This window comes from Lepidothrix coronata, unplaced genomic scaffold (genome assembly GCF_001604755.1).
Source record: "Lepidothrix coronata isolate B3197 unplaced genomic scaffold, Lepidothrix_coronata-1.0 Scaffold34, whole genome shotgun sequence".
Classification (NCBI taxonomy): Eukaryota; Metazoa; Chordata; class Aves; order Passeriformes; family Pipridae; genus Lepidothrix; species Lepidothrix coronata.
This window is the reverse complement of record NW_016690214.1, coordinates 1,849,483-1,870,706: the sequence shown is the minus strand read 5'-3', so window position 1 is coordinate 1,870,706 and position 21,224 is coordinate 1,849,483. Positions and strand designations below refer to the sequence as shown.

Here is a 21,224-nt window from a genome sequence, read left to right as displayed (position 1 = left end):
TTATGAACAATTAACATTCAAATTAACTGCTGCTAATTCCCAGTTTATTCTGTATGTGAACTGCACAACCTGTGCATACAAAGTTTAAAGGTGCCATTGCTTGAACCCAAATGCCAGGATTTAAAGTTTTGCCATGAACATTTTAATCTCCTAGGAAAAATTAACAGTTTATCTTTGCAAAAATATCTGTACCTCTTGTCTACTGTACCATAAAATATTTCCCTCCACACTTGTCTAAAAGGATATTTTGATTTACAGGTTAGAAGTGAACACATAAGACAATACCTGTGCCCAGGTGACTTACTTCTTGTATCAAATCATTCTGAGGGATTCCCTTAATGGCAGCAAAGAGGGAGAGATTCTCCTCCACAGTTAAAATGTCAAAGTGGATGTCAGACTGAGGGCACACCCCCGTCATCTGCCGCACTTCCAGCATCTCATCGATCTCGGAGACTTTGTGCCCATAGACAGAGACAAACCCTAAAACAGGAATTAAAACAAATCCAGGAGCAATCAAGGAAGAAGGTCTTTACAGCCAGAGAGCAGGTGAATGTGGCTGTGAATTGAAGGTGAACTTTAGGAGACCTTATAGGGTCTGAGGGGGCATTACAGGAAGGCTGGAGAGGGACTTTTCACAAGGGCAGGGAGTGACAGGACAAGGGGGAAAGACCTTAAGATGAAGGAGGGCAGGGATAGATTAGATATTAGAAAAAAAATCTTTATTATAAGGATAGTGAAGCACTGGCACAGGTTGTCCAGAGAGGTTGTTGACTCCCCATCCCTGGAAGTGCTCAAGGCCAGGTTGGATGGGGCTTGGAGCAACCTGGGCTAGTTGGAAGCTGTCCCTGCCCAAGGCAGGGGGTTGGAATGAGATGAGCTTTAAGGCCCCTGCCAACCCAAACCACCCAGTGATTCTGTGATTCTGTTTCAAAGTTTGGTGCACCCTGAAACAATGATTATGAGCTTTGGTTTTGAAAGCAGGGCACCCAAAAGCCCTGAGGACTCACCATCCGTGGGTGGGCACAGCCCACAGAGGATGTTCATCAGCGTCGTCTTCCCGGTGCCGCTGTGCCCCAGCAGAGCCGTGATCTGACCCTCGTAGATGTCAAAGGACAAATCTGGTCCCCGGGGCAGAGGAAGAGGAGATGTCAGGGATGTGCTCCTGGCACCTGGAGCCAGCTCCCAAGGCAGAGGTAAATTCAAATACTAACATATGGGGTATGCATTCACACTCTGCTGGGGGCACACCTTACCTCCATGGCTGGGCATGGGATAGGCCCTGCACCCACATCTAAAAGCCACACAGGGAAACAAGATGAAAATATCAGGGAGAAGGGGCAGGGAAGATCATATCACCACAAGGGCAGAGGAGGAATAACAGGGATGATACCAGTAGGCTTTCCTTAGTGATAAGGGTTCACTTCTTGGGGTACTGTCCTAAAGAAGATTACTGCCCAAGCTGTGAGAGAATACACACACAGGCACATCTGGCATTCACACTCCAAGGTCCCACCCCTCTAAAAGAAACCAAAAAGCCTGAACTGAAACACAAAAGATCACTCAGCAATTCAGCTATTGCTCCTCTGCATCTGACAAGCAGCTAAAAAGCTAAAATGTTCTTACTTCTGAGAGCCTCCACAGTTTCCCCCTTTTTCCTGAATGTTTTCTGAACACAGCTGATTCTGAAAGAAGACATGTCATTGTATAAACTGTTTCAGGATCTTTGTATGTCATTTTGAATGATCAATACTTGGCAACAGTCACAACAAGATGATCAGATCAAAGTGGCACCAAACACGTTCAAAACCCATCAAGGCATGTCAAGAGACAGGACATCTTGATGAGCTCTGCCCATCTCCACCCTGGCATCAGAAAGCTTTTTCTGATCACCTTCTAAGGTATTTCCTCTGTTGACAACTTGAATTATTTAAAATCTGTGTCTCTTTCACATGGTAGAACAACGCACTAGAGGTTTCTCAAGGTAGAAAAGGGAACAGCTACTCCCCAGTGGTTGCACAATACCACAAAAGACTCCACAGATATGATATAGAAAAGAGGTATTAGTAGAACAGACTCCAAAGATGTGATTACTGACAGCTCCTCATCAAAATTAGGTAAAAGAAAGCAGGTATCTTTCTCCCCAAGAAAGGTAAAAACCTTCCTTCCAGCCCCACTGGTTTCCCAAATGAGAAAAACCTGAAGGCACCCATCCTTCAGGATGGGCTTTGGAAGCCTGGCTGCCCTGGAAATGAGGATGGGAGTGGGTTATGGCTGAGAAGCAGGGAGGAGAACTGGGTATGAAAGAAAAGAAAACCTGCACATGTAAAGATGACAAGATAGTGTGAAAATTCTAGAGAGCTGCTGAAGGGATGATATGGGAAGAGTCCAGGCTGGATGGACTTAATGCAACAATGGCCACAACATTCTTATGTGAATATCAGGATTAAAACCAGACCCTTGAACCCATGGCAGGTGCCCAAAGAGACATGGATGGTGTGAACAAGACTCATTCTGGTCACTGAACTCAAATATTTATTTGAGACTAGTGGAGCCAACCAGGAGTGAAGATGCAGAGCTCCCCATCTCCCATCAGGCTATGCCACTGGAAAATGATGGCAAGAAGGGCTCGAAGGAAGACATTGAAAATAACATCTGAGAAACACCACAAAGCAGTGACAGTCCAGGTGCAAGACAGCAGGTGACACACAGCACAGCACGAAAGATGAGAGTGGGGACATCCATTTCTCAGTTTCCTTTTACACTCTCGTATGTGGCAGCTGGGTAAAACCACCATCAAGTTCCCCTCTGGTCTGTGGAGAACAGCACAGCCTTCACACAACCCTAGAATTCGGCCTTTTGTCCTAAAATATGCGTTACCAGAAACTAAACCCTCCCAGCAGAGCAGACGCTCCAACATCTGCAACCGCTTACGCCGCCCGTGGCCTCAGTGAAACGGAGGGAACGGAAAACCAGCCGGGCTGGAGAGGACTCCAACCAAAGGAAAACCATCCACAAACAAACCCTCCCTTTAAGCCCAGCGATTTACCCTTGGAGAGCATCCACTGATGCTGGGGATTGACCGGGAAGGAGCCGTGCTGGGCCCTCTGCAATGCATACCATATGCTATTTGAATCCAACGGGCGCAGGACTGAGAGGGGATTTTCAAATCTCACGTTAAAAAAAAAATTCCCGGGGAACCCAGGTGATCTGCTCATCTGTACCTGATGGCTTCTTTCCCCTGGAATTCCGAGGGCACGGGCTCCACGATCTCGCTGAAGCTCAAGCTGCCGTTGATGCTGCTCTCGTACAGCTCCTTGTAATTCTTCCTGTGCTTGGACCAAAACGAGGGTTTCATGAAGAACAGCGGGGTGCGGCGCAGCCCGAACTCCCCTGGAGAACACAGGGAAAACCCACAGCTTCCCATCAGATATTCCTCAGCTTTTGGGTTTTAGCTCCAAAAGCCACGAGCTCTCCCGTGAGAGGTCCATGAACCACCCTGCACCTCTGTTCCAGAGGGGTTTCTTCATAGAATCACAGAATCAGCTGGGTTGGAAGGGACCTTCGAGATCATCAAGTCCAACCCTTGATCCAACCCCGCTGTGGTTGCTAGACCATGGCACTGATGCCACATCCAGTCTCTTTTTAAAAATCTCCAGGGACGGAGAATCCACCACTTCCCTGGGCAGCCCATTCCCATGTCTGATTATCCTCTGTGTAAAGAAATTCTTTCTAATATCCAACCTAAACCTCCCCTGGCACAGCTGAAGACCCAGCCCTCTTGTCTTACTGATGGTTGCCTGGGAAAAGAGACCAACCCCTGGCTGGCTCCCCCCTCCTGTCAGGGAGTTGCAGAGAGTGAGGAGGTCTCCCCTGAGCCTCCTCTTCTCCAGGCTGAACAGCCCCAGCTCCCTCAGCCTCTCCTCATAGGACTTGTGCTTGAGTCCCTTCACCAGCCTAGTTGCCCTCCTCTGGACCTGCTCCAGGACCTCAGTATCCTTCAGCAGAGTTTAACCATCTGCACTTAAGCCACCGCTCCCATCAACACTGCTGGCAGGCTCCAGGTTGGCCAGGAGTTTAAATACATGTGCAAATCTCCTTCTGTGCAAGAAAAATCCCCAGGACTGAAAAAATGGTGACTTAAACACAGTAATGCAAATCCAGAGGGATCAGAGGTGAACGGAGCTGAGGGGCTTAACCAGGATTTAGTCGTAAGATTAACAACTTTATTCTATGTTTCATGTTAAAGTACTTCTGTCACAGGGAAAGATCTGGAACAGGGAGAGGAGTCTTTGATTTTCAACCCTCAAAGAGCAAATTTTAAAGGCTGAAGCGTTCATTAGCCCAGTAAGGAAGTTTTTCCTCTAGAAAGAGGGAAAAATTTCGCTTTTTAGGGCCAGCAATTCTCAACATGCCAAAACCCCTCCTCACATCTCACAACTTTAACAGAATATAAATTATTTCAGCTAAAAGTATTCTGAGTCACAGCATAAAAAAAAATCTATCTGCAAACAGCATCACCTCCTTTCTCCATAACTGAATTTAAGGGAGAGGTGCCACCAGCCTGGGGGGGCTCAGGACTGCAGGAATTGGTGATCCTTGCACAGTTCAGCTCTTGGGAACATACCTGGGATAACCTGGTCCAGGTACACAGCTACAAGCAGGTAAAAGATGCTGTCCAGCACCAACAAAATAAGAGAGATACAGAGCGGGTAAGGACCATCGTTTATATTTGCAAATGTTGCCCCATCTTCATAATCTTCCAGATGCATGACCTGCACAGGGAGAGGGAGATGTTACACACCAGCACTGGGCCAGCCTGAAAGACAGGACAGCACAGGGCAAACTTGGCAAAAGAAACAAAAATAATGAGGAAGTGACTGAGATCTCAGCAACAAACACCAAGAATAACAGCTCCTTGATGGGGCTGGATATCAAACTCCCAGGGGAAGTTATTAAAACAAGTGTTTTCCCCCACCATCATCAGTTTATTAGAAATAAAATAACTGTTTAAGAGTATCTCCATCAAGATCTATTTGAAAATGATCCATGACAAGGGGATGACGAGGAGCTGGTGGTTCTTTACCTGCGCGACACCGATCAAGAAGCTGCACTGACACAAAGGGCTGAGAAACCACACGAAAGATTTGGGAAAATCCTCCAGCAGGACAATGTTCAGGCCCACAAACCCAAAAGCCAGTGTGGCCAAGAACTCCACTATACCCACGTGCTTTGACTTTTTAAATAGAGGTGTCAGCATAAGGGCGAAGAAAACCTGAGGGCAAAAAACAGAGAGGAAGGTGCTGTTTTAAAACTAATAATACAGGTATAGAGAAACCAAGGTGAAATGCCATTTTGCCTCTTGATATCATTTTCCTGGTATAGGCATGACAGCATTCACCCCCACAGAATTATGGAATCATTTTGTGTGGAAAAGACCTTTCAGATCCACTGCTTCCCCAGCACTGCCAAGGCCACCACTGAAACATGTCCTTAAGTGCCACACCCACACATCTTTTATATCCCTCCAGAGCATCAGGAGGGACAGATTCCCCAGAGATGCCAGGAGACAGAGCACAGAAAATAATGATGGCTCCTAATTTTTCTTTTATAGAGCTGAGTGTGCACCTCCACCCTGGTGAGTGTCCCTTCTGCCAGTGACAGCAAACAAATACCTACTTGGGCACTGGCTGCTTATAAACTCAGACAGGCTATATAAATATATTTATAACATATTCTAATATAATTCTCTGAGTTTTAATTAGGCTTTTAGCATTACACTATATAGTAACAACAAATGTTTTGAAGAGGATGTGGGTTGGGACTGCAAAATGGTTCTGTACAGTGTTTTCAGCTCAAAAGACTGATTATTTTAAACCCAGATATTTCAGTAGGGAAATGGCTTTCCCATAGTGATGGGTGACACCTGTAGAACATCCTGAACTGGAGAAGAGCCAAGGAAGGGGATGGGACAGGTCAGACACCCAGCACTGTTTGGTCCTAAAGCTTGTTGCTTTAGGAGAGAGAACAAGAACAGGTGGGAAAGGAACAAAACCCACAGGGATGGGGTGGCTGAATTTAACAAGACCAGGAATACTTACTGAGGAGACTCCATACAGGAAAAAAAGGAGAAATATCACAAAGGCACTGCTCTGGGGAAAGAGGGAGGAGGCCGTGGCGATCACTGCCATGAGAATGGACATGACAAAAATCAGGCTCACGTAGAGCAGCACCCAGGAAAGCCTAGGAACAAAGGGGGGGAAAGAACAGAAACCAGGCAATGAATCCCCAGCCTGAACCGGCCACACAAATAGCTGAACCCACCATTCTTTAATATTCCAGACAGCTGCACCAAAGGCCAAGCTTGGAACAAAACAAGAGCCCCCAAATAAAAGAGCTCTTGTAAACACCCCTGGAATTGTTCTTGGCACTAGAGCACACACAGATACCCACAGCAGCTAAAGACACACAATTAGATGATTCACTATTATTTTTTTTTTTTTAAACTTGCATAGTTAATTCCCTGGTATAACTGAAAGAGAGTAACAGAGTCCTAGGTTTCAATAATTCAAGAAATTCTATTTAAAATTTAATCCACTAGTCATTCCAGTCGCCGGGCAGGGTAATAAAATCCTTTCCTTCTGAAAAGCAGAGCTGTGAGCAACTCTGACCTCAGGAAGCAAGGGTGGTTTGTGTACAGGTAGTAAAAAAAATGACACATTTCCTCAGAAGTAGAGAAAAAAAAAATCATTCCAACAAGCTCAGGTGGCTGTTTCAGTGCAGTGGGGACAGATGTGAAAACGCTGCAGGAAAGGGCAAAGACAGACCTGGTTTTATCTCCTCAGCTATCAGTGATTTCAAATTAGCACATCCTCTCACGTGGGGAAAAAATAAAACATTGTATTGCACAGGACAATTTCCATGACGGTAAGGAAACAAATTAAAACCTGTTGCTTTGACTACTCTGTCTTGTTAAAATTACAGAGTTGGATTCATTTAATTACTTGTCAGGGAAACTGCTGCTAAGCTCTGAACAGACTGCAGGTTACCTCTTGAGCCTCTAGGAAAGGAGGTACTGAGCCAAAAATATTTAAAGAGAATGAAAAACCTACATAAAAATCTCACACATCATCAGATTTGATCCCTCTAAGTCTGGCACAGCTTTACATGCATAACTGCAACAGTTATTACTCTGGTGTTTACTTACTAAAATATTCATATTTTCATGATACTGCAAGTGTCTCTATCTTTGATTTTACAGAATATTTCCCTTTCTGGTTGTTTTCAGTTAATCAGACTGAAAATAATTTTAAAAATGAAGGATGGAGGAGTTTTCCTAGAAAGTGGGTTTTTTTTAAATAATTATTTATATATATATAATTCTACCATAAAGAACAAGTTATACTAAACACTCACATACCAGAAGGCAGTGTCATGGAGTCCCAATATTTTCAGGAATTCCTTCAACTTCCTCTCCTTTTCTGCCACAATATGAATTGCCAAATAATACCCAAACGGGGAGAAGGCGATCACCAGGTAAATTAAAATGATTGCACGGGGGAAATTATCTATTTCCACCACAGCAGCCTCTCCCATAACCACTGCTCTCGTCAGTTCAAGCTGTTCCCAAACCGACTGATTCGTCTTCAGCTGAAAGGAAGAGAAGGAAGAGTTATTTTGGGATTGCTCCTGATTTTTCAGCCTCATCCCAGACTCCAGCTCAGCTTCATCTCCATACCCGCTGGCAGGGAGGGATCTGAAGACCCCAAATCCCAATCCAAAAGCAGGAAAACTGGAGAATATCTGAACACCTGGAGACAAAATTAGCAAATGTGAGATTTCTAGCCCTTGAAAAGATGAAATTTGCTCCCTCCACGAGCAGGATGAGGGGAGGGGAATTGGGAAAAATTGCTGGTCAACACTGACACCAAAATAAGGCAAATTCTGCAGCCCTTTTAGGACAGCACCTGAAATGGCATTTTGGGGTGAGCACTGTGAGCCTTTGTGTTTTGAGGACTGTTGTGATGGGTGTTCAGGCTCATTTGGATGCAGTTAGAGACAAACATCCACATTATTCAGCCCAACGAGAGCAATTCCGCACAAAATACAGCAAAGCACAGCCAAAACATTCTGCCTTCTCATCAGGGTCCAGATGACTTCGGAGATGGCCTTTCCCACAACTAACAGCCAACATCAGACAAGCAGCCAGAGCCAAGGCAGCCCCTGGAGCTGACCTTCCCTGGGTTTATGATGGTTTTTTCCAGTTACCTGTATAATGGCAGCATCAATGCAGGCCTGGAGCGCCGTGAATCCTGAGCTCCAGTAGGTCACTGACTCACAGCCCTTCCCCAGGTTGGAGCAGCTGGCTGCAGAATAAAGCAGGGAATGATGATCCATAAAGTCCCCTTCAGCCCAGGCCACTCTAAGATTCCCTGGTTCTGTGTTAAAACGCCAAAAACCAGAGTGACACCTGCCCTGTCCCCAGCGCGCAGCTCGAGGCCACCCCCGGCAGTGCTGCAAACAACCTCCATAAATCAATATATGGAACACCAGGCCTGAAAACAAAAATAGAAAATGATTTTCCAGTTTATCCCCTTGCAGAGCACATGTGAGAGAGCTCACGTTTACCTCTGGATTCCGTATAAATGGAGGACATGGCGATGGAGTCGTGGAACCTCAGCTGGTAGGACATGGAATCCTTGAACACGACCCCCACGAAGTTGGAGGGTTTGACAGCACTGGCCTCTTGCAGCTCCTCCTCACTTAAATACTCCTCAGTGATGATGCCTGAGAGATATTAAGAAATTATCATGTTGATTTAGGTACTGGCACAGCAGGGAGAAAAAAAATGTGCAACGGTTTTGAAGTATCTTGTTAATCATCAATCATTTGAGTTTGGAGATATATAAATGTATATATGTATGACAGGACAAGGGGGAATGGTTCAAACCGACAGGGAGTAGGTTTAGAATAGATTTTAGGAAGGAATTCTTCCCTGTGAGGGTGGGGAGGCCCTGGCACAGGTTGCCCAGAGAAGCTGTAGATGCTCCATCCCTGGAAGTGTCCAAGTGTCCAGTTCCTCTGAAGCAGGAGGAACACAAAGAGGAGAATCAAAGATATCAAACTAAAAATACATCAGTGGGTTTGGAGAGAGAAGTTTCTGTTACATGTGTGAGGTGTGCAGGCAAAGTGCTAGAGAAAAAAAAAGGAAAAAAAACCAAGGAGAAAACCCCAAACAAATGGAAAAACACAGAGAAATGAAAAACCCAAACAAATAGAAAAATCCAAACGAATGGAAAAACAAATAGGAAAAAACCCAAACAAATGGGGGAAATAAACAAAACCCAGGAAAAACAAACAAGGAAAGCACAAACAAACGGAAGAAAAATAATAAACAGGAAAACCCAAACAAGTGTGGAAAAAAACAAACAAGGAGAAAAAGAGGAAAAAACAAACAGGGGGAAAAAAAACCAATCAGGGGAAAAAAAAAGGCAAAAGAAAAGGAAAATCACTTTCAAGAGAAGAGGTGACAAAGTGTTAATGAGAATAAGCATTTAAAAAACATTAAAAATGTTGTTTTCATAGTGACACCAGGATAGAAAACACAACCTGGGACAGCACCACCTCCTGAGTTTGCCCCAGGGTGTGACAGGACAGGTGTCAATCAGCCCTAGAGTTGCTCAGGGGCTTTTTGTACCCAAACCTTTCCCTGCAGCCACACAACACTTTGGCTGCACCAAGAGAATGGGAATCACTTCGAGATGGCAGTGCCAGAACATTTGTCACTTAAGGAAAAACAACAAAAAAAACCCCCCACCAACGCCTTCACTTGGATGGAAAATAAATGGATTTTTCCTACTAGCAGCACCCGTGAGCTCCCTCTCCAAACACAAGTCACAGAACGGGATTTAGGGAGAAAAATGCAACGTTTAGGGTGTGAATACCATCTTCAAAGTTATCAGAAGCCACTTTCTTCATGATTTCTCGTGCCATGCGGGTGGGTGGCGTGTACCCAATGACGAAGTTCACCAGCTGGGAGGTGTCCAGGGTGCCCAGGTCGGCGTTGGGCACCTCGTCGTACTTCCTGTGCGGGTGCATCATACTCATCAGGATGAGCCAAAACAGGAAAAACAGGGGGAAAAGGACCTCCTGCACAAAGGAAAAAAATGAGCATTTCAAAGAGCAGCCGTGGAAATAAAACCTTCCCCAGGTTTCTCCTGCACGAAGCTCAAAGGAGGGACCGTGAGCTCAGTTTCTTGGCTGTGAAATTCCCTTGATGTTTTCAATGCAACAGCAACTTTGATGCCAGATCCTTCCCTGGCGCTGAAGCAGGATTTTAATCACCTGCATTAGTAACCTAAGAAGCCATTTGAAGGCCCAAAGGGACAATTCTACAAGCTTTAAACGTCTGCAAACTCATGCTCTTTGAGAAGAGGCAAAACACAAGCTGTGAACCACTAAATGAGCCCGGCCAAGCACTGCACTGTCTCTTCTCCTCAACATTCATCCTCAAGTACTATCACGTCACCCACACACAGGGCTGAACTGTTAGAAAAGGTAAAAATCTTTTGAGGAGGTCTCACTCTGCTATTCTGTGTAATTACAGGTGCAAATGCTTGTCAAGGTGCACTAAGATGGCAACACTTAAAGACATTTTAATTACTATTAATTATACTATGTTATAAATATGTATAGATATATACACCACAGTGTATATAGTGTTAATAGGTTAACTAGTTATTAACACATCAACTAATATTTTTATATTGTCTGTATCGATAATTTTATTTTTTCTGTATAAAGTCTTACACATTAGGATACATCTTCAACCAAAGGATCACAAAACATCTTCTGAAAAAGCCTATTTCAACCCAAAATTCAATGCAGACCACGAAGCTTTGTAAACATCACAACAAAACCGAGTGTTGTCTCTGATTTGGGAGTTATTTAAGCACAGAATAACTGTGGATGCACCAGCAGCAGGACCCAAGGACTCCCCCCTTACCTGGACACTGCTTTTCTTAGTCCTTCCCTTAATAAGACAGTTCTTGAACAGGAGAGCTCGGGTTTGTCTCCATACTCCTGCTTCTCTGGGAGCAGCTGGTGCCATTTTTCAAGACTAGTTTGGGAAAAGTAAATAAATCAATATTAAGCGACAATACAATGTAAAAATCCAAAGCCGGGCGGTCGCAGCTTTCGGGGCCTCCTATTTTTACATTTTCGTAGAAGTGTTTTATTTTCAGTTTTTCGTATTCCAAATGCCTTCTGATACATATGCTGGGTGTCTGTTACATGGAGAAATTGGTAATGTTCCTTTAGAGCCGGGGAATCCAGCTGGGAATCCAGGCAGAAGACGCCTTGGGATGCTCCTGAGCCAACCCTCCACCCAAGGGCAGGGCCAGCTCTAGGCGAGCTCGCCAGACTTGACCTAACCTGGGCTTGTTTTTTTCCACATAAACTACAAACCCAAGCATTTCTCTGGGAGCAGAATTCCAGCATCCATGGCAGGAGCCGAGGGCATCCAGCCAGGGCGATGCATCCGAGAGCCAGAGCCAGCTCACCCCGGGCGAGCTGTTCAATTTACCGTGAGTAACCCCCTTCCATCCTGGAGCACGTCCAGCACTGCTTAGTTCCCTTCCCATTACATTTTAACCTTTTCATTAGCCCGGCTGCACGGCACACCAGCGCCCAGGGTAACCTTTTGGAAAGAGGAAAACGCTTAAATCCAATTAAAAAAGGCTTTCCCGGGAGACAGCGGCCTGCACGTACCCGCTGAGGGCCGGCGGGTCGGGGGCCTGGCAGGTTTCTCTCCCCGGTTTTGTCACCACTTTGCTGCCTCAGGTTTGGAGTTATGGGTCGATCCGCATCTCCCGCTGCTTCCTCACCTGGGAACGTTGGAGTATTTCACCTGTGAAGGTGGAACACGACCGTGAGCTGCCCGGCAGGGACAGCAGAGCACCAGCACAGCTCCGTGGCCGCCACCCTTCCAGTCCCACCCACACACCCCCAGCGAACAACTGAGTCACTCCTCGGCTCTTCGGCCAAAACTCAGTGCAGATTTCAGGAATTCATCCATGTTCCAGCCTTTGCAGCCACCAACACTCATTCCAGCGGTGGGTTGATGTTCCCGGTGCCTGCGTGCTCCAGGCAGCTCTGCAGCAGTGGTTGGAAATGACATCACTTTTCTAACTTTTTAACGATCCTAATTAACCTATCGGTAAGTTGCTTTCATAGAATCACAGAATCAGCTGGGTTGGAAGGGACCTCCGAGATCATCAAGTCCAACCCTTGATCCAACACCGCTGTGGTTCCCAGACCATGGCACTGATGCCACATCCAGTCTTATCCTAAAAACCTCCAGGGACAGAGAATCCACCACTTCCCTGGGGAGCCCATTCCAGTGTCCGACCACCCTCTGTGTAAAGAAATTCTTTCTAATATCTAACCTAAACCTCCCCTGGCACAACTTGAGACCGAGCCCTCTTGTCTTGCTGATAGTTGCCTGGGAAAAAGAGACCAACTCCCACCTGGCTACAACCTTCCTTCAGGTAGTTGTAGAGAGTGAGGAGGTCTCCCCTTTAATTAATCACAGGTTGTGTGTCAGGCCTTAAATCACTTTTAGCCAGCACACAGCAAAAAGTTGTCATGAGCAACTTCTGTGAGGACACAGCTTGGGAAAAGTACTAAAACTCTTAAGTTTTGCTAAAGTTAACCTTGATATGCTTCAATGGACAAAGCCCGGGAGAGAGAAAGACGTATTGTTAATATTGGACATTTGGGACACGGATTTATGAACTATAAGGTCCTTTTGCAGAAACCAGAAGATGAAAAGAACTAACAAAGAATTCAGTGTAAGTGCTGAAAGTCCCTACTGGGGAAAAAGATACTAAAAAGACTACAAATGTGGCCTTAATTAGAACAGAAACTGAGAAATTAATAACCAATAGAAGGCAGAATACTAACTAATGAAAGAGAATTCTGTAATTAAGAACCAATGAACTTTAATTTCTTTGTTTGCTAAAAATGTACAAATAGGTGAAAAAGTGATGTGTTGGTGTCTGTGTGGAGGCAGAAGTTTTGTTGGCCACGTACACACCCAGCACTGAAAATAAAAATAACGCCTTGCTTTCTAACACTAAAAAGACAGTGTTAGAGATTCTATTTATCCCAATGATTTTGGAGGTATTTGGCAACAGCAGGACCTGGTTTCTGCGTTATCTGTTAGACACCACATGGCTCAAACTTCCTGCCCTGGCTGTATTTTAATACGGAAATCTATTTTTGGAGCCCAGACAGCATCTCACTAGAGGTTGCTCAGATGTCAGCACCGCCGAGCTGAGCTGGGAGAACTTCAAACACACAAACACCTTACACACAGACAGCACTGAGAGCCTGTGTCTGAGTGCAGGAGGGAGGAGAGAGGGGCTAAAAGGGACCAAACCCCCCCACTCCCAGCTCCCCTGGCTGCATTTTGGGGTCCTCCAGGGAGCAGTGACCCCCTGGCAGCATGAGGACCCACGTGGGCCACAGCTGCCCACTGCTGAAAGAGAAGCCTTGGGAAGGAATCCCACCTCCAGCCCGGAGTGCTGCCCTTAAAGTCACACCAAATCTACTTCAAACGTGAAAATAAAATTTAAAGGGAAAAAAAATAATATTTTGCTTCAAAAAAAAAAAAAAAAAAGAAAAATCCAACCACAAAATGCTTAAGTGCCAACCCGTGATAGTAACTAAGTCCTGCAGGAAAAATGAGTACAACTCCTCCGGATATTTTCGAGGAAGGAACGCTTCACACTGACAGCAGAGTGTTTTCAAAATAATCAAAAGCAGCAGTTATTGCTTACAGGTCATAAAAAACACTGTCTTTCTCCCCTCTGCTCACAGCACGTCCTCCAAGTGCCTGGACTGCCACTGTTTGCTCTCAGGAGCACATTTCAAAAGCACTTAGTAGAGAAGAAGCACGATGGCCTGACACAGCAACCCCTTCCCTCAGCCACACTTCTCTGTTTTAATGAAATCTAAAATTTGGCCAAGATGATTTAATCACATTCAATCACCAGTGCCAGTTACTGTTTCTCTAATTATTTTCTATCCACTTACAAAAACCAAAACACTCCCACATCTTCACTGGAACGCTGCCACGCTTTAATTTACATCACCTAGGTTGGAGGAAGGGTCGTTTTAAGAATGTTAATTAACTTTTCATACTACACCTGCCACCTCCATGTAAGCAACTGAAGCCACATGATAATGAAGGACACTGAAGAAGCATCGCTTGTACAATGAAAAATTGTATTTGGGATAAAAAAGACAACCCCAAATCCTCCGTGAAACTCCAGATGAAGAAAATGAGCACGTAGGCTGAGCAGAAAAAGCTGCCAAGGCATTTAATTGAATAATTCTGGACTAAATGAAAACACTCTGAACCTATGAAATGCTCCCCAAATTTAGCCACAGACTTATGATTTGCACTGACAAGGGAAGCAGGTGACACACAACTGCTTGTGGGCATCTCAATCAAAGCAATCTCAAGGAAATGACTGGGTTTGGGGCTTTAATTCCACATGGGAGATGCCAATGCTTCTTAAATAATGTTCAGCTGATACTTGGGAAGGCTCTCCTCCCTTCCCCAGATTCAGCCTGGCAACGGTCTTTAAAGGTCAGATGATGACTTAGTGCTGCACATCATGTTTTCCTTGTCTTTTAAGCTAAAAAAAAAAAAAGAAAACTGAAAGAAAACCAAACAAGGAGGGTGAGAGCCTCAGCTAATTGAGCCGTGGCTTGAGGAAAAAACAACTTATCAGTGAACAACACCTGCAGAAGGGTCAGAAAATAAGATTATTGATCTTGCTGCAAGAAGACCGCAGCTGAAATGGTACTTAAGCAAAACTCTGATGTGCTCTTTAGTGCTCTTCAATTATTTAAATTGCGAATATAATAATATACAATAATAAAGCGAGATGCTCTATTTATGGATCTCTAAAAACGGGCTGAATTTCCCCCCTTATCTGACCCCCAAGGGGAAGCTCAGCCGTGCCTGGGGCTGCGCAGCCCCGGGGAGCCCCGCAAACGCAAACCGCTTCCCTCCAAACCCATCCTGGTTCCGCTGCGGGGTCAAGGAATGACACGGAGCAGAGCCAGGCCGGGCTGTTCCAGCACAGCTCCCGGTCCCGCAGCATCCCCGAGCATCCTCCCGCATCCCCGAGCATCCTCCCGCATCCCCGAGCATCCTCCCGCATCCCCGAGCATCCTCCCGCATCCCCGCCGCGTCCCAGCCCGTCGCCTCCGGGGGCCCCCGTAGGTCTCGGGGGAAGGACACTCCTTCGGATTTCCATTTCTCCCTTATTTTCCCCAGCCCAAACCCCTTTAAACGTGGTTTTCTCACCATTTTCCGCGCAGCCACGGAACCTCAGCACGGACAGCCCTCACCAGCCCAGCCCGTACTCCGGAGTAATGACGCGCATTTCAGGTGCAGCCCAACTCCTCCTCTTCCTCTCCGCTCCTTCCCCTTCCCGTTTGACCCACCCCGGGCGGGGCCGTTCCCCCCGCCCCGGTCCCGCCTTCCTCCGCAGCGGAGCGGGGTCGGCAGACTCTTGGTACCCTCTGGTATCTCCCCTTACCTCTGGTACCCCTGGGTACCCCCCGTCTGCTCCGCCCGGCGCTCCGAGGGGCCGGACCGCTGTCCCGGGGCGGAGCGGAGCGGGATGGAGCGGGATGGAACGAGATGGAGCGGGATGGAGCGGGGCTCCCCGCCCCCGGCCCCGCATCCCTGCGGCACCCGGGCAGGGCTGCCGTGTCCATCACTAGTGCCGGGACATCCCCCCTCCCTTCTGGTGACCTTCCTCCCCTCACGGGGATACCTCCGCTCCTGGGACCCCCTTTTCCACCCAGGGACCCCCCTACCGAGCACCCTGTCCTCCGGGTGACCCACCCTCCCCGCCCGAGAACTCCCCTCCTGAGGACTCCCCTCCCGAGGACCCCGTTCTCCGGGTGACCCCCGTTTTCCAAGGACTCTCCTCTCGGGATTCCATTCTCCGGGTGACCACCTCTCCCGCGGTCCCCCCATCCCGGTGACACCATCCAATGCGTGACCACCCCTCCCGAGGTCTCCCTTCTCCCGGGGACCCCATTCTCCGGATGACCCCATCCCTTCTGAGCACCCCTTTCCCGGGGACACCCCATCCCGGGGACCCCATCCTCCGGGAGACACCCCTCTCCCCGAGACCCCTTCCTGTCTGGGGACAGGACAGGGACACCCCCACTCTGCCTCCCAGCACAACCTCGTCGAGGAGCAGAGGAAAGGGGCTCAGGGATTTAGGGCTGGGTGGGAGCCACCTCCCTCCATCCAGTAGGTCGCCAGGATTTTATTGCATTACCCAAAAATATAATTAAAACACTGAAAACGCTGCCCTGAATACAAACGCCGAATTCCTGTCATTTACGGGCGGCTGCTGGTTCCCACCGAGTTATTCCCCCTCCGGCCAGTGTCCCTGTCCCCCTCCGGGCGGGCCTGAGTCCGTGACCATCCTTTTGCTGACATTGGGATGTGATCAAACCCACTGCGATGTTAATCACCCTGTTCCCGTCGCCGGGAGCGCAATCCGACGTGCTCGTTTTTCCTAAACGCCTCCTGCGAGCTGCTGGGGAAAGGCTGAGCCCAACATCAACCCCGGCGGTGCCTCCGAGCATCCCGGGTTCTGCCGCAGTCGCTGCATCCAGCGCTCAGGAAAACCCCGCGCGGCTCCTGCTCCGCCTCGGACCGAGCGCTCGGGGGTCCCTGCGGAGGATGGAGGAGGGTTTGGAATTCCTTGTCCGCGGTTGTTTTGTGCACCTGAGGAGCCGCGGGAGCGTCACGCCCGGCTGTGCTGATGCACAGCTCTGTAACCGCAGTGTGGAATCCACGTTTTTCCTTGGAAACAGTCAGGAGACCGTGTCCTCGTCTGGAAGGAAGAATGGAGTCTCGCGGCACGGTTTGAAGTGAGAAGCACTGTTTGCAGGAGTAGGGATCACAGCCATGCACACCTTCACCTCCAGCAGTGATTGGGAATATCCAGGATTCAAGCCCCAGCCTGCTCCCAGAGCCCCCATTAGGCACAAGCACCCTGTGGTGCAGCCCCACAGCAGCACAAATCTCATGGAAACTTCCTTTTTTTTTTTTTTTTTTTCCTTTTCACCTTAACAAAGAGAATTAGGTAAAAGTCCTCTAATTAAATAATGCCCTTCAGTTTTGCCTTATGAATACTGAATAAATACAATGACATAACTAGAACTTCAATTAAAAAAAAACCACCAAAACTTCTTATCTTCATCCATCAAGCATTACACAGAATAGAAGCCTGTCTGGGGCTGAATTCTTCTGGTCACTTTGATGTTTGTTGTGGTCTCTGTTTATACTTCAAAAGTTTTAAGTGCTCATATTCATATTCTACTTCTTCCTGGTCTAGTGGAAGGTGTCCCTGCCCATTCCAAGGAGTGGGAATAAGGTGGCCTCCAAGGTCCCTTCCAACCCAAACCATTCCATGATTTTGCCAAGTTTGGAACTCCTTGGAGTTTAGGATATTTCAGCCCAACAACTCCTCCCTAAGAGGTTCACAGCTTTACTCACCTCAAGCTCTGTCCCTGCAGGGAAGAGCTCAGAGCTCAGGATCTGCAGCAATAACCCCCCAGCACAGTTCCTGGCCAGGAAATGTGGAGGGTCCGCACAAAGCAGGGGAAGGGTTTCACACGTGGGTGCTCCAAAACATCAGGCTGTGTCATATGGGAGGATGACATCCCCTAAAAGGTGTTTTACTGTCAGATGGGTGGGACACCCCCGGCCCCGGGTGCTGCTGCAGCCAGAGAACCACCAACCACAGCACCTGAGAGTCAAACCCAACCTGCACCATGGGCAGAGAAACTCCAGAGAGCAATTAGCACCTAAAGCACTGTGATGCTTTTCATCTTCAAAGCACGTTAAAACCACCACCTAATTCATTTTTACAACAGCCTTGTGTGCTCAGGTGCCTTAAACATCATCTCCCTTTATAGGCACAAAAAGCCGAGGGTGATGTAATTTGTTCCAGACCAAAAGGAATCTGCACTGAGATTGGGGTGGGTGGTGTGTTTGCAAGCAGTGGACACCACAAACCCGTCCAGATTACACTTCTGAGCAAAGATTTATTACAGAATCCTGGAATGATTTGGGTTGGAAAAGACCTTAAAGATCATTTTGTTCCAGCCCTCATCACTTTGGGCTGATGGATTCTGCATCACATCGGGAGCAGCTCCAAAGCCACAGCAGCACATGCAGAATGGCACTTCCTCCCTGCCAGGCTGTGCCATTTCTTCCACTTTCTGTTTAAAGGGTCTCCTTTCACTGGAAAAGAAAGTTGTGCACAGGTGCTCACCTAAGGAATTGAGTAAACAGGATATTATGGAAGCACAGTTCAATGCACTGCAGTGGTAATGCATTAATTCATCCAGAAAGAAAACATTCCAGAAAGGAAACATGACTGACTGAATTTCCTTTCTTTCCTTTCTTCCTTTTCTTTCTTTGTGTGACTCAGCCTTTCAAAAGTAAAGAGAAGAAAAACAAACAAAAAAAGAAGTAAGCATTAAAATCACAGAGGACCATTTCCAAATTCCTTGGGAGCATCCCTGTGCATCCTGTACAAAACCTGCTGCACCTGGATGTGGAGCAGAGCAGGAGGGAGATGCCTCCATCAGAGCAGGCTGCTTCTTGCAATTAAACACAGGAGGTCCTGCCCATCCTTTCTTGTGCTGTGCAGAGAGGGGAGAACAAGCTCAGTATCAAGACAACAAATAAATGGCCAGAGATGGAACACTGTTCTCGAGTTTCAGTTTGGTGAATGTGACCCTTCTGTCTGCTCTGGCTTTTCTGTCACAGCTGGGAAGAGCCTGCTCTGACTGCTCTTCCCAGTCTGCAGAGAGCTTTCAGGAAGCCCAGGAACACTGGAATGATTTTGTGCACTGATGCAGAAGCTTCAGGTAAAGCAGCTGCTCTTTCACTGTTTCTTTTTTTATCAGAGCTCTGTGGATCCCTTTGGGAACCAGGAGCCAAATCACATCAATCACTCAAGGTCAAGCACAGACAAAACCAAATTATTTTACATTTCCCTTTGGACTTACCATCTGCTTTTCAACCAACTTGAGTCCCACTTGTGCCCATCTCTTGCTCCTGTTTGGATCTATTTTTCTCATGCAGGCAGCAGGCTGAGGAGACACACGGTGTATTTACTGGAAACCATGTGCCTGAATCAATAAACCTGTGGAAAAGCACAGGGATGATGCATTTGCATCATCTAATGCTACAGCCCAGATTCCCTGCCAGGGAAGCCCTTTAGCAGTAATTCAGAACACCTAATTTAGAGACCTGCCTTTTCTGGGAGCCAGAAAGGGACTAAAATAAACTGTGCAAAACCCAACTCCCTCCAGCATTTACTGCTCCAAGTCTGCAGCTGCACCCTCCTGGACACCAAAACCTTCCCAATACTCCAACCCAGGCCATGATGATCATGTACAAGCCAATACCAAGAGCAATCTGTCCTTGGTTATAAAGGAAAAGGGTTAAAACCCAGCTGAGAAGGGCAGCATTTTGCACCTCTATAAATGGTTACCCAGAATTTAAGTTCTTTAGGAGTCAGATTTGCTCACACCATGCAAGACACAGCCTTCACTCCGAGCCCTTATCCACCTTCTGGAACAACATTCCAACCGGCTCAAAATAAAATTTCATACAAGAAATTTCAATCTTGGCCTAAGACTTGGCACAGGGAGTTTCAGCCCAGAATAGACTTTTACGGGAAGTGAAACCTCTGGAAAAAAACAGGCTTTAAACTGAAGAATCAACAGCCTCTGGACAACAGCCTTGCCAGCAGTATAATGCACAATATACAATATATACATTGTATGGAATGCACATAGAATACTGTAATTACAGCCATATGGGTACAAACATATATTCATTCTGGCCCTGAATAATAGCTCATGTCTGTAGAAAAAAAGAAACCAAAATGCCTCTTTTAAACCAGCAGAGTTTGGAGGGGGAGAACATGTCCAAACCCTGATGGGGACGTGCCAGAAAACAGGTATTTTTCATCAGAATTGCCATTGTCCATGGCAGCATCCCCTGGGCCAGTGGCCACTTGCCCACCTCCAGCTGTGTTCCCTTCCCAGTGATTTTTTTCTGGATGTTTTATGAAATATGATTTCCCTCTTTAAAAAAACACCACACTGGCTGACTCTGTACTGCAACACACTCCAGATATACATGTCAGCTAAAGAAAATTATGTTTCCTGCTGCCATCCCAATAAAAATATCCCTTCAGACAGAGGCACTACCTGTCCTTATTTAGCATTGCTGCCCTCAGTCTCACTTTTGGAGCTGCTCAGCCTCATTCCACCATGTTTTAGAACATTTTTGCAGTGGATTCCTCCTCCTCCTTCCTCTCCCTGGCTGCTGCTTCTATCCCTAAATATCCAGGTTTCTCCTTGCCTTGCATGCTCCATGCTGGGAGTTTCCTGGTGTTCTCCCTCCAAATCTCAGGCTGGCTGGGACACTGAGTACCTTTGCATTCATACCCCAAAAATCACCAGGAACACACATCCCAGACAGGGATTTTGCCATGTAGAGATGAAGCCCCTGGCAAAGCCACTCAGGGCTCATGGCCACCTTCCCCTTCAGTGTCTAAGGTCTCCAAGTATCAGGTCCCAGCCCCCCGGTGCCAATGTTTGCACCAAACCACCCAAATTTGTACTGTGTTAAACAGGAGCGCAAAGGACAAACTCCTCAGATGTATTCACAAAGAAAACCAGCTCCAGTAATTAACTCCAGATCATATTGCCCCAGGAGTTATACAAATATAACAAAGGTTTATTAAACCACCTCGACAAAACCACTCTCATGGTGGCTGTTGTTCACACTGAGGGATGGAGATCATCCCTACCCTGGAGAGTTGATGGGCAGCTCTGCTCTGGCACAGAGGAGCCCTTGGACTCCTCCTGGAGATGCTCAGCCCTGGGTGGGACCCAGGCTCCTGCAGAAAGCCCCCCATGCAGGAGCATGTGCAGACAGGGATCTGCATCCGTGGGGATCCAGAGCAATGAGCAGTTTGTGATTAAACCCTTAATTGTGTTGTTGAACGAGCCTGTAACTCATTTTGCTGGAAGAAAAAAGGTGGAGGGAGGGAACTGGGGGGGGAAACCAGCAAGAAACAAAGCCTAAAGTGCAG

General features: G+C 47.1%; 1 protein-coding gene across 5 annotated transcripts in view; it reads right to left on the bottom strand.

Moving 5' to 3' along the window:
* The window catches only part of ABCA5 (ATP binding cassette subfamily A member 5), a 35,753-nt gene extending 20,265 nt beyond the window's left edge, over positions 1 to 15,488 (bottom strand). The window contains exons 1-14 of one of the 5 annotated variants that reach the window (XM_017812073.1): positions 15,380 to 15,488; positions 11,767 to 11,905; positions 11,003 to 11,116; positions 9,942 to 10,146; positions 8,626 to 8,784; positions 8,266 to 8,363; positions 7,418 to 7,647; positions 6,099 to 6,240; positions 5,084 to 5,272; positions 4,625 to 4,772; positions 3,222 to 3,390; positions 1,624 to 1,682; positions 1,008 to 1,118; positions 305 to 480 (exon numbers count right to left, since the gene is read on the bottom strand). In XM_017812073.1, the coding sequence (XP_017667562.1) occupies positions 305 to 480; positions 1,008 to 1,118; positions 1,624 to 1,682; positions 3,222 to 3,390; positions 4,625 to 4,772; positions 5,084 to 5,272; positions 6,099 to 6,240; positions 7,418 to 7,647; positions 8,266 to 8,363; positions 8,626 to 8,784; positions 9,942 to 10,146; positions 11,003 to 11,107 (1,791 nt within the window). In that variant the 5' untranslated portion in view covers positions 11,108 to 11,116; positions 11,767 to 11,905; positions 15,380 to 15,488. The other 4 variants (XM_017812076.1, XM_017812077.1, XM_017812078.1 and 1 more) reach the window with 4 other exon arrangements.
* Between the last annotated feature and the right edge of the window lie 5,736 nt (positions 15,489 to 21,224).